Source organism: Clarias gariepinus, chromosome 19 (genome assembly GCF_024256425.1).
Source record: "Clarias gariepinus isolate MV-2021 ecotype Netherlands chromosome 19, CGAR_prim_01v2, whole genome shotgun sequence".
NCBI classification, from domain to species: domain Eukaryota; kingdom Metazoa; phylum Chordata; class Actinopteri; order Siluriformes; family Clariidae; genus Clarias; species Clarias gariepinus.
Genome location: NC_071118.1, coordinates 2,104,108 through 2,117,317, shown reverse-complemented (window position 1 = coordinate 2,117,317; position 13,210 = coordinate 2,104,108). Strand labels below are relative to the sequence as shown.

The 13,210-nt window shown below is 39.1% G+C and overlaps 1 protein-coding gene across 2 annotated transcripts; it reads right to left on the bottom strand.

Moving 5' to 3' along the window:
* Nucleotides 1-343: 343 nt before the first annotated feature.
* On the bottom strand, nt 344-12,683 carry slc25a14 (solute carrier family 25 member 14). Of its 2 annotated transcripts, XM_053478282.1 has the most exons (9): nt 12,538-12,683; nt 11,928-12,026; nt 8,786-8,924; nt 4,955-5,049; nt 3,142-3,227; nt 2,744-2,839; nt 2,112-2,236; nt 1,397-1,610; nt 344-693 (listed from the first exon to the last, which is right to left on the bottom strand). In XM_053478282.1, exons 2-9 carry the CDS (start codon nt 11,989-11,991, stop codon nt 652-654), a joined length of 861 nt encoding a protein of 286 aa, XP_053334257.1. In that variant the 5' UTR covers nt 11,992-12,026; nt 12,538-12,683; the 3' UTR covers nt 344-651. The 2 variants fall into 2 exon arrangements, with proteins under 2 accessions (XP_053334257.1, XP_053334256.1); XM_053478281.1 differs by lacking the exon at nt 12,538-12,683 and having other exon boundaries at nt 11,928-12,046.
* Nucleotides 12,684-13,210: the final 527 nt, after the last annotated feature.

The window sequence follows — 13,210 nt, the reverse complement described above, 5'->3', positions numbered from 1 at the left end:
GCCGTGACGTTCTGAGCAGGGTCGTCCTCATACGCTGGCCTACAGGTCAAGGTGCTGATCCGAACAGGACGTTCACGAATCCGACACGATCCCAAGAGTGCGTTTGCTCCGAACACCTCTCTCTCACACACTCACACACACTATCTACAAGATCACTAGCACTAGCAGTGCTATTAAATCATATCCGAACCCTCACCGCAGAACTGAGATGCTATAAAAACAATGCGTGATAAAACACTAGCGCAAGGCTGCTTCTATAGCGAAGCATTTTTTTTCCCCTTCCTTCCCCTTCCTTAGCATGACTCCCCCCATCCCCCCCCCCATCCCCCCCCCCCCCTCCACATCCGCCGACAATCCGGTGCAACGTTCCCGTCTTTGTGCTGACCTAAAGTTTAGCTGCCAGGATCGTTAAAGCGAGGCTTTAGGTGCAAAATCATGGTGCGAACGTGTAGAAAGTTTTCAATTAAAAAAAAGAAAAAGAAAAAAAAACAAACACAAACATTTAAATCAGTGTACATATTACACATTGGAGGGATTGTGAATGAAATGGTACAGGCAGGAGAAGGTGTACACTTGCAACCTGCCCCTCCCACACACACACACACACACACTTTGAGCCAGTGGAGTGTTTTTCCATCATCTCTAGCGCAGCTATAATGGAAGCTTCTTCAGCTGCTCGTAGGTGATGAAGAACTGGAGTCTCGGTCAAGGATGACATTAACATCGACACCCAGATCAACCATAATATTAAAACCACCTGCTTTTGTGTTTTAAACCCAGTCAGAAAACGCACACGACAAAATCTAATTCCTTGTGTATATACAGTATATACCTGACCGAATACTGACATCTAGTGAACAGGTGATGTAAAAAAAAAAAAAAAGGAATAAAAAAAACGCAGCTAATTAGGATAAATTGTTATAATAATTACCATTATTTATTACTTGAGGATGTCTCGTATAATCATCAACGTGTTCAAAGCCCTTTTAAAGCATCGGATGCGAAAGCCTGCACGCTTCATCAACCTGTTAAAAGTCGCGTTTACGATGACGTCCCTCATGGTTTCCTTCTTACACACTCACAACTGTGATGAGAAACATCATGATGGACGTGAGACAAATCCTGCCTTCTGCGTTATGATTGGTTAGACAAATTCAGTCTCATTTATGATTGGTTAGATCTTCAATAAGACTAAAATCATAGCATGGAAAGCTAACGCCTAATGATTATTCACTCTTAATTCTTTATGTCCAACACACTTTAATGCATCATTTAAAGTTATTTTTTTAAACAAGACTCTAGAATAATAGTAACCCTGTTGTCTGTACACTGAGAAATTTAGACAACGGAAGAGAATGCGCACGGTCGGGTAGACGTCTGCCGCCTTAAAGGATACGATGATGTTCCAGGGTCCGAGACGCAGCCAGTTGGGCCAGAAGCCCTTGTACAGAGCGAAGAATCCTTCGTTCCTCCATGTCTGCATGAGTCCGTCCAGCGTGCCTTTGTACAGGAGGTTCCCGGACAGCACGCGCTGGTTCATCATCCTCGTTCTCACTACGTCCACGGGGTTGGAGGCGAGAGCTCCGGCCAGACCGCACGTGAAACTGGAACTGCGGGAAAAAGAAAAATAGGAAAAAACTCAGACCATCATACACAGTACAGGTAGTCCATGTAGATTTATTCTTAAATCAGACAAAGCGGCTCTTATACTCCTTTTACATGACTATACAATCTAAAGCATACCGATCCACTTGACTAAATCTGTGACGCTTTCCCCCACACTGCCATCATGTGGACAAAACCTGTAACAGCGCCTAAGGAACAGCGCTAAACCACATACCTGAATCTAATGCAGAGGGAGTGACTTAGACGCGATTTATAAGCATTACCTTAGTTAAAGATGTACTACTTAAATTAACCCTTAGGAATAAATCCAGGTTTGTGCAAAAGCATGAGTTGAATGTGTTTAAAAATAAATAAATAAATAAATAGTAATAATAATAATATCATCCATGTGCCTTATTTATTCTACCTTTACACTCAATCAAAATCTTAAAGAATAAAAAAAAAAAATTCTATAATATAAACAAATAAATATCGGATTTACTCACATGAAATGAGTCAGGACCGTGTCTCCCATCAGGCCGGACTTGATCAGGTGCTTCTTGGTGATGTCGTACACCGGGAGCTCGACGCCGACCACAATGGCGGCTCTCTGTGCCGTTGGAATGACACCCTGAAATAGACAATGCGTGAGCACGTCTTACACACGAGAGACGGCTATGATCTTATCTTAGTGAGAATAAAATATGGCTTGGATTTAACATTCAATTTTTATTTGTATTTAACAATGGTCACTGTCGCAAAGCAGCATATAGAATTATATTAGGATGTGATAAACAAGAGTTTAATCGATCTCTATTCATTAGATTTTTTCATGAACACATTACTTCTACAAAGTTGATAATTCGGCACGATCCCTCCAGGTTTTGATGAAGTGTTGAAGGATTTTAACCCAGTTCCAGTCATTTTAAATCTCCTGGGGGGCCAGGAAGTACATGTCTATGTAACAATTATTTTTGTTTTTCATGTAGTGTTTGAATTTAACTTAATAAAAAGTATATTGAAACTGTACTGGTACTGTATTCATTATGGAATGAGACACAGCCAGCGTCTCACTCCGTACTGAACGCAGCATGCGGTTTAAGCTCATCTTCTCCACTTCCTCTTTGCACTTCCTCACCCTCCAGAGTCCTCGCGTGCCCTCCGTCTGGTAGATGTTGATGAAGTTGGCCATCATGCTGCCTTGAAGTAGACTGCCCTGAGCCTGCATGCGAATCTGCACACAACCAAATCAAACAACAGGATTATTCACTGGCAAACACACGAACATCTCAGAAAAAACACAGCATTCCTCTTAAACACCACAGTAGGGTAGAGGAAAACTCGGCATGTTGATATAATGAAAGTGACCAATCATTAGTATGCTTATTAAAGAACAATGTGTTATCTGTGTGTTTCATTTATTTATAGTGACTTAAAGCTAGATCCTGACTTGGATCCTGTTTTCACTTTCATTAAAAATAAGCAGCACAGACTGATTTTTTCCCCCCCGCTCAAGTTCTAAACATCATGTCTCACCTTCAGCACGTCAGTAGGGTTCGCCAAAGACGACGACAAGACTCCTGAGATGACACCGCAAAATACGTTGATGACCATTGTCTCGTCTACGAACAAAACACACACAGCAAACACCTCAAATACAGATCAGAGAAAAAAATAAAAAACAAAGGGGGTAAAAACCACTTCAGAATTGTTCGCACCCTTGGGAAAAACAAATGACACAGGTTATTTGGGGAGTTGGGGAAATGTGAGCGCACTGTCTGCTGACCACTAGTGGCCCCCTTTTTTTTCCTTTCAATAAAGTCGAGAATCAGGGTATGATATTTTGGCGCTGCCTTAAAGCTGATGTTTGCTAAACTAAGTCTTGGCACCCGGAGACAAATAATCAGATGACAGACGCTCTCAGACAGCTCTGTTTGTACAGCGCGTTAGTGACGATGAACGCGCGGCTTTAAAACCAGACTCATAGCACGAGGATGTCATGGTGATGTGAAGAAGGTGGTGCTGGGAAGTGTTATGCTTTGAGGTTTTAGCTCATCTGAAAACGAAATTTTAATCAGCCTATTTTTAAATAAACTTCATACATATATGGCCATAGTGGAATATTAAATCATCTGATTAAATAATCAAATCACCCGATTTTCGACTCACGTTGGCCTTTCTGCTTCAAGTCACATTTTTTTATATACTGCAGTTTAAAATGATGATAATTAATTATTTCCCAGTTCTTAAGTGTCAGCTGATTTGAATATCCTTTTTCTTCTTAAATCAAGTGTACTCTAAAATCTTTACTTTTTTTTTGTACTGAGGCATGTGTAAAAATGTAAGACTTACAGTTATAAAATGTAAAGTTTAATAAGTGAAATGGTGGAGCTGAGGTCACTCGACAAGGAACATGTCAAGTGTGACATGATCAGGTTATGGCATCAAAGTATGCATCACCTCACAGTCACTAATGGAGCAAAGGTACAGGCTCAACATAAAAGCACCATGTGCAAGCATAAGTGAGACAGGGAAGCGCATAGGATGCTGGTCATCTCAGGGACACTGATGGTATGATAATACTGCTCTTTACTCATACAAAGGACTAATCACTTGAATCTTGATTGAATTAATTGATATTTAATTTGCTATAATGCTCATTACAAGAGAGAGAGAGTAACTTATGTTATGCTGTGATTGTTCTTTAGGTGTTTCCATGTATTCACAAAAAATGTAGTATGATGTGTATTACATGTCCTTTAAAGGGTTAATAGAATAGTATGTGTTGGCTAGTTGTGTTGGAAGCTTAGTTAAATAATTCTGTTGTTGTATTTGTTTACATTTTATTTAACTGTTGTGTTTTAGAAGTAGTGATTTAACTGTTATTTATTAGGAATAGTGATGTTCCCATCTTCTGGTTTTTATTTAAGGTTATCGACCTCGCTCCCTCACTTGGTTGAATCCACTTTAAATGATTATTGTGTAAACAGCAAAGCTGTCAGAATTAAAAGTGATGTGCAAATTCCCAGATAACTCGACATAGAAAATCACATATATTAAAGATACATATAGTAACGCATATATCACGACAAAAATTAGCTTTATATGTAAACATTTTAAGAATTTAAAATTCGTTACTCGAATGTTCATTAGGGACTTAATTAAATTTAAAGCAAGGACAAAAAAACCTCTGTTATACCACTAGGTGGAAAAACAGAACCAAAAAAATTATAACATCTCGCTGCTACATCGTTTTAACCGTTACCTTAAGTATAATATTATAATATATAATATAATAATATTATATTCAATTTAATTTATTTAAATCAGAAGAGATTTCTGTACTCACCTTCAGGCTGGCTGACGAAAAATTTCTTTAGCGTGTTGTACGTGCCGATCTTAATCGTCCCATACGAGGCTTGTCGTAGGAGCGCCGGCGAAATCCTTCAACAAAGGAAATCAACACCTTCAGTCCATCTAGCTTTAACACATGGCTTCCCATGTTGTTAATTAACTCTACAAATTAATAATAAACACATTAAAGACGAATTTCGTATGCTGATATTTTGAAACCCTACGGGAGAGACTCAAACCAACTACTTACATCGGTTGACAAGCAACAAAAATTGTGATTTAATGGATTTTTTTTTTGGTTGAATTCAATTCAATTCAATTTGTTTATATAGCGCTTTTAACAATGGTCATTGTCCCAAAGCAGCTTCACAAGAAAAAAAATTAAAGTTTTTTTTTTTTTTTTTTTAAGAAAGAAAAGAAAAGAAAATAATTGACAAAATACATTTTTTGATTCAGAATTGATTCATACTTTTTAAATTGCTACGGTAAACTTGCAAACTTTGGTCTTAAATTAATGAGTTTAAAAAAAATACAAAACCATTTGCATCTTTCCTGAAATGTTTTTTATATTTTTGCGAGATTATACCATCTTCTTTTGTGACATTTGAACTATTGGTACAATAGCACCACCTAGTGGACTGGACTGAGGAGCAGTAGATTGTTAAGGGGAAAAAAAAGATCATTTTGTACAAGAGGTGACATTTAAACATTCAAAAACAAACAAAAAAGGCACACAGCATTGGTGTGTAATTAATTTTAGTAGTTTAAATACTTCAAAAACTTAAATAAATAAAATTCAATACCTGGGTATTGCAATTTTCAATTTGATTAGATTTGCCAAGCAGCCATAATTTCTCACAGGTTTCATATAAAAAAACAAAAAAAACTGAAATTATAAAAGCACTAAAACACTATTTTGTGCTAAATGTCATGTTTCATACAAAGCTATGACCTTTCTCCTCTGCCAACTTTAGTCCAGCAGGTGGTGCTATTGTGCAGACTGGCCAAAATCCAAAAGAAGAAAAGGCAATACTCTTACAAACCTCAAAAAATGACTAGAAGATTAAAGCAGTTTATTATTATTTTTTTTTTGCAAAAGCTGTAGGATTTTTTTTTTATTTTGGAGTATTTACCATATCTAAGTTCATCAAAATAATTGAATATTCTTCATATATATTCCTTTAGTTTTTAGTCATGTGTTTGATTCACAAGTATCTTACAAATATTATAAAGTAACCAAATGTTACACTAATCCTAGATTAAAGATCTAAACTTTAAAATAATTGTAGCATACAGTACATACAAAATTCAGAAATGTTTATTGTTGAACGTGTGGCAACCCGGACCGATGATGATACATGAAGTCAATCAAGTCGAGGATTACCCTTTTTTTTTCTGATGCGCAAATTTTACAGTCTCTCAAGAATAAGAAGAGAATATGAAAGTAACAAACACCAATATTTCCTTGTAAATGGTCCTACAAACGATTTTACATAAAGGATCTGTTCCTGCCCCTCTTCTAATCTGGCCATGACATGAGGAACTTAAACTAAGCGGACCTGCTGAAGCATAAATGTTAATTATAGTACAGTATAGTAGTTATTCACTGTTTGTCTCTAAAGGCATTACAATGGTTCATGTATTTTTAGGGATCTTTCTCACTTCGTCAGACGTGCCACTTACACTCAGACGCTCTATGTGCTCTCAGGATTAATAAACAAATTTGCTACGTTTCCTCTACGGACCGGTCTTGCCTTTGCATATTTTGCAAACAAACACTGTGTTCGTTATAAAATGACATTAGCAATGCAGGTGTGTTAGTAAACAAACCGGGGACAGGAACCAAATTAGGCAACCGGGCGAGACGGACTATCGGCAAGGACCAGTAGGAACGTCTGGTTTATAATACAACTCGTCATGGACAAGGACATTTAATTGGACGTGCTTAGTATCATGACATTTTTTTTTTTTTTAAGGAAAATATCTACTATTCGAGCTCATCCTACTTAAAAGTCTAGCCATTAAGTTAAAGTTGAGCTTCTTTGGAGAAGAAAAAAATCTATACATTAATGGGGTTTTTACAGGTGTATTTGGCAGAGCTTGAGGCAACTTTGTTTCATCACAATCGGCCCACGGAAGAAGACGACATGCTACTTTGAAATTTAAATAGAATACGTTTTTATAAAACCGTACATTCGTGATGTTAACATTTATGGTTATTTATGTTGGAGTTAAGGCTGGTTTATGCTTCTGCACTGTGAGAAGTTATACCTGTGACAATGTGTTTGTCACGCTGCAATTACATCACCAAACCTCTAGCTGGCAGTGGTGATTCCGTATTACTGCACCGAGGTTGTGACCACTCTCAAGTGCTTTTTTTTCTTCTTTTTTTCTGCCTTCTACACACAACGATGAATGGAAAAACTGTTAAGTTGTAATTTAATTGAAATGACTGCAACGGACAAAAAAATTACATTCTTTCAATTAGTCTCTCCTGGATTTGGTAGATGTTCATTTAGATTTTAACTCGATTCAAAAATAGAAGCATGAAGGAAAAAGCTGTACACGTGTAGAAGAAGAGGGCGGGAAGGCGTTACATTTCTGGGCAGGTATCAGGGCACATCAGGCTACGTCTGGATAGGATACGGCTGGGTGAAGCATAAATCAGGCTTTATTGAAGACCACGCTGTTTTCACAACCCAGCCAGGTGTCCCAATACTTTCATTACCAGATGATGCTAAGTCTCTAATGTCTTTCTACACGTAGCAAACTGCACGTTTTGTTCACACCAGGAAATTGGGAGAGCCAAACAATCCTGGTGCAGTCTGGGTGGGAGGAACAAACATTCCCTCACCTGTCAATCACCAATCGTAAGCGTCGAGTTGGTGTACTGAGTTGTGAGTGCGAGTTGGTGTACATGGTGTCTTGCCATGACATTGGGTTCGTAGACATTTTAATCCTTAATGTCTAAAGCGCCTGGGAATAATATTGGCACTTTATCGACTGTGAATGTGAAACCCTGGGTCGTGTGTCTTGGCCTGGCCCCAGGGTCGGGTGGGGTACATGAGGCCACTCTGCACTTGATGTCCCGAACATGTCTCGTTAATAAAACGAGGGTCTCACACCGCTCTGTAAAGTGATCAGGACGTCAGCAAATAAATTCTGAAGGATCCAAACCTATCAAACGATCACGTCCCACATCGTGTGACGAAAATGAGCACGGTGTTCCTGTACTGTAACCGTTCTGTACACCACATGTGGTTTTAACATCATCTATTTTTAAACGTTTGCAAAGACGGTGATCCGACATACCGCTAACGAAACGCCCACATGAGCTTGAGAAGGGCTGACAGAGGAACCGGGAACGCGTGGAACGCAGTGGTTATGTACTTGTGCTTTAGCGCTCAAGTGATTCTGGTGATTTATCATAATAAATGTCATATCTACAGCAATGTGTTGCTTCGATGTTTCCATTTTTACATTTACAACCGTGTTCAATAGCGACTGGAATCACCAGGGAGAGCCCAATACCGTACCATCATGATACCTCGGTGTCGATTCGATTTGTATTGCGATTCCATAAAGTATCACGATTTTATAGATACAGTTTAATTCAATAGTAGACTTTGTTACAATTCTAAATAAACTCACTCCTACTACACAGGTGCAGACAAATGTGTTAATAGCTTAGTGCGCCACCTGTAGAATTATCAAGGAACCACAATGTTTTAAAAAATCAAACGCAATTACAGTAAGTCCCCAACTTACAAACGAGTTCTGTTACGGAAACACATTCGTAAGTCGGATTTGATTCTTGTTTACTTACCCAGAGTACAGCGCTCGGACCCCTTCTTCTCGCCCGATCCGGAGCAAAGCGTGGAACATGCCTCTGTATCGGACCTCCATGCACTGAGACTGGCCTTGGACTTGAAGCCGAGTTTTGGTCAAATCGATAGGGAAGGTACCTGAGAGAGAAAGAGAGAGAAGAGTGTGTGTCAAAGATTTGGGGCCGGTAAAACGTGAGAACATCCTGAGATCTAACGACACCGACAGTATGAGTAGGAGGGGCATGCTGTGTCACCTGACAGTAGCTAATCATAAGGATCTGTAAGGTATGTGGAGAAAGGCGGATAGCTCTTTCCTGTGTGCGTGTCTGTGTGTATTACAGCAAGAAAGGAAAACCAAGCGCGGCGTCCTTCGTCCGGCTAAAACGATGCACGAGATTCGAATAGAAGACGTTAAACTAGACGTGTTCGTAACCCAACGTCAAATTCAAATTCAAATTTTATTTGTCACATACACAAACATACACAGTACGAAATGTAGTGAAATGTATTATACGACTGCCATTGACCCTAAAAGAGAGTTAAATTTTACAAATAAGAAATAAATATGAATAAAAGAAATACGATAGAAATTAAATTACAAAATTAAATTAAACTAGGAAAAATAGAACTAAAAATAAAAATAGAAATGTGCTATGAAAAAATAGAACTAAAAATAAAAATAGAAATAGGATGTACAAAATAGAAATATACAGTGCAAATTGAAATATACTTTACGGTGTGTGCAAATATGCATGGAACAAAGTGTCTTAGTGCAGAGGTTATTAAAGTGTCTTTGTGCACTGGTCCAGGATGTAAACGTAAAACTGTAAAATGTAGTGTAGTTGTGAAGGTAGGTGTGCAAAGTTATTAAAGTGTCTTTGTGCAATGGTCCGGGATGTAACGTACGACATGTAGTGTATATATGAAGGATGGTGAGCGTGTAATTGTCCATAGTGTTCATGGATGTAAGATGATTGATGGATTTGACCAATTATGAAAATATTGTGTAGTTCTGCATAGTGGTGTGGTTGTGGTTGAGAGACCTTATCGCCTGCGGGAAGAAGCTCCTCCTCAGTCTCTCTGTGTTGGCCTTCAAGGAGCGGAATCGCTTCCCAGACCGCAACAGAGTAAACAGTCCGTTATTGGGGTGGCTGAGGTCCTTCACGATCTTCCTGGCCTTGGTCAAGCACCGCTTGTTGTAGATCGAGTGCAGGTCAGGGAGCTCGATGCGGATGATGCGCTCAGCTGATCGCACCACCCTCTGTAGAGCTCGTCTGTCCTGCATGGTGCTGTTCCCGAACCAGGTCGTGATATTTCCCGTCAGGATGCTCTCGATGGTGCAGGAGTAGAAATTCCTGAGCACCTTGGAGGGCAGTCTAAAGTCTCTCAAGCGTCTGAGGTGGTAGAGACGCTGCCGGGCCTTTTTTACCACGGTGTTGATGTGACAGGACCATGCCAGGTCCTGCGTGATGTGAACACCGAGGTATCTGAAGCTGTCCACTCTCTCCACTGGGCTCCTGTTGATGACGGGGGTCTGGTAGTTCCTCACCTGCTTTGTACTAAAGTCCACTATCAGCTCCTTTGTCTTACTGACGTTCAGGAGGAGATTGTTCCTCTGGCACCAGTTCTCCAGATTTCCAACCTCCTCCAGGTAGGCCGTCTCATCATTGTTCGTGATCAGGCCCACCACAACAGTGTCGTCAGCAAACTTGATGATGGTGGTGGAGCTGGTAGTGGCCACGCAGTCGTGGGTGTACAGAGAGTACAGCAGGGGGCTCAGAACAACGTGTGAAAGGCTGGGCGTTATCACCTGGTGCGTGCAGAGTCTTGTCTGAGATACATGATTGTGTAAAGCTGTTTCCGACAATGACGAGTCAAAAGTTTTATTTTTTTAATTCAGTTTTATTTTTACAAATTTACAATTGTGTTGAAAAAAATGTGGAAAAGTTTAACAGGTTTGAATATGTTTGCAAAGACCTATATTATATAAAGGGTGTAGAGTTTAGCACTGTCGCCTTGAACCTTCAGGTTCTGGGTTTATCAAGTTTGCATGTTCCCCCGTGCTTACTGGGTTTCCTTCGGGTACTACGGTTTTCTCCCACAGTCCCAAAGACAAACAGATCAGACTAAATGGTGTTCACAGATTAAACGTACTATGTAAAGGTGCGTGTGTTTTTTTATATACGTGTGTGTGATAAACAAACATGCACAAACACACTGATCAACAACCATCTAACAATTGTACATACCAACCTGAAATTGCTCTTTTGCACAATATTTGTTATTTGCACAAAAAACTCTAGTAAATGTTTACCGTTTCCCATTCCACTACCTCAAATTATTACCACAGAGCGTTGAAAGGTATTATGTTGTTGTGTTGTCACTCTTGTTTGCACATTCGCACGTGCACTTTATGGTGTATATTTCTGTATAGGACTTGGATAGTTTCTGTTAATTAATAATGTTAATCTGGTTTGTCTAAGATAGTCAGCTAATTAGATTTCTTAGTTAGTTAGCTGGTCAGATTTTTGTTAATTTATGTTGTAAATTTAAGTCGTATGTAACACCTTGGTCCTGGAGGAACGTTGTTTCGTTTCATCGTGTACTAAACCGTATATGGTTGAAATGACAATAAAAGCCTACTTGACCTGACTTGATTTTATATAGTGTGTGTGCCCTGCAATAAATTGCCACCCTGTCCGGGGTGTGCCCTATGACCCTGTATACAGGATAAAGCGGCATGGACGATGAGTCACAATACACACACACACACACACACACACACACACATACATACATACATACATACATATATAATTTCATAACATGATTACATATGCACATACAAGATCTTATGTAATTAATGAATTAATGCACGTGTGCCAGTGTTGCACTTAAAAGGACAGTGAGAAAGAATGTGTAAAATGTGCATAGTGAAAGAAAATAATAAAATAAAAATACAACAAGAGACAGAAATTTGAGCTTTGCATGCCTTTTGCATCACATTTGCATTCACCAGAAGTCATGAGACTTCTCCCAGGCTGGCACAGTGACACATCTCAGGCCAACATCATCACGATAATAATGATGATGGTGCACGAAAGGAGAAACAAAACAAGAGCACCGGATGCACGAGCTTACCGAATTCCGCGACGATGGAAGCCATTCCTCCGTACACAAACGGCTTCCAGTTCAGGCTGGCCATGTCCGAGGAGCTCCCTTCAGCCTGGTGCAGGCCCACTAAAAACAACAGGAAGCCAAAAGAGTTAAAAGCAAGCTCTTTCAAACGTACATCGTAAAACATCCTAGAGCCGGCGGTAACGAGTCCGTGTCCGGTGTACCGGGAGTGCTTAAAAAAATGTACACCAGGAGGAAAAAAAAAACCGCATTAGACATTCATGACAGCGCCATAGTAAACCTGCTGCGCCGTGATTGGCTAACTGCGCTGTCCGTCAGCTGACGCGGCAATCTGATTGGTCGACGCGATCTCGAATTGGAGACACTTCCGTGGTTTGATTGACAGCCCTGCGCGTGCGGTCACCCACCCCTTTACTACTCACAGTTTACTTCTTGCTTACAAAACTGACCCGAGCTACTTTTACAACTTTAAAAAGTCGGTACACTTCTCAGCACGCGTCCTCTAACCCGGCAGCCATGCTAATACCCTCGACTCGCGCACTTAGCTAACCGCTAACGTGCTAAGCTAACCCGTGAAAGTTTGTTTTGTAAAGTCGTCGCATTTCATACGCACCTGATACGAAGCTGTGTTATAGGTCTTTTATAGTAAACTCCATTAGCGTGGAAGCAAGAAATGCAAAGTAAGAATCCTCCACTTTATCAAGACGAAAACTTCCAGAGCTCAACACTTAGTGTTCATTTTCCAACGAATGGGAAAAGAAGCGGAAGTGACGTTTACCGGAAATCCAGCCCACATTTTTTTTCAGTGACGCGCCGCCAAAGTCACCCTGACAACTTTAAGGATTTTTTTTTTTGCTAATTAGTTCATTTAAACAGTTCTTTTTTTTTGCATTACATATTTAAATTAATTAATGTCTGATAAATATTATTAACAGTTATTTAATGTAAATACCTAAAAATATATTTGAAATGTAAATGATTAGTATATCATGAATTTACAAAATGTAAATATAATTTGTGTAAATATCTGAAAATATTTTTTAAATAAAACATAGATAATAAATGTAATAGTTTCTATAAATAGTTGTATCTGTATTTCATCACTAATTGAAAGTAAACAATTGGTTTATAGTAGTAATAATAATAATAACCTTTTTTTACTCATTATAATCTGATGAGGTAATTTTATTAATTATTCCTTATTCAGTTTTTTTTGTATATTCAGTGTGAAATATACAAACTACTACAATAGCTATAAAAGTACCCATATAAACCAAACCTCAATG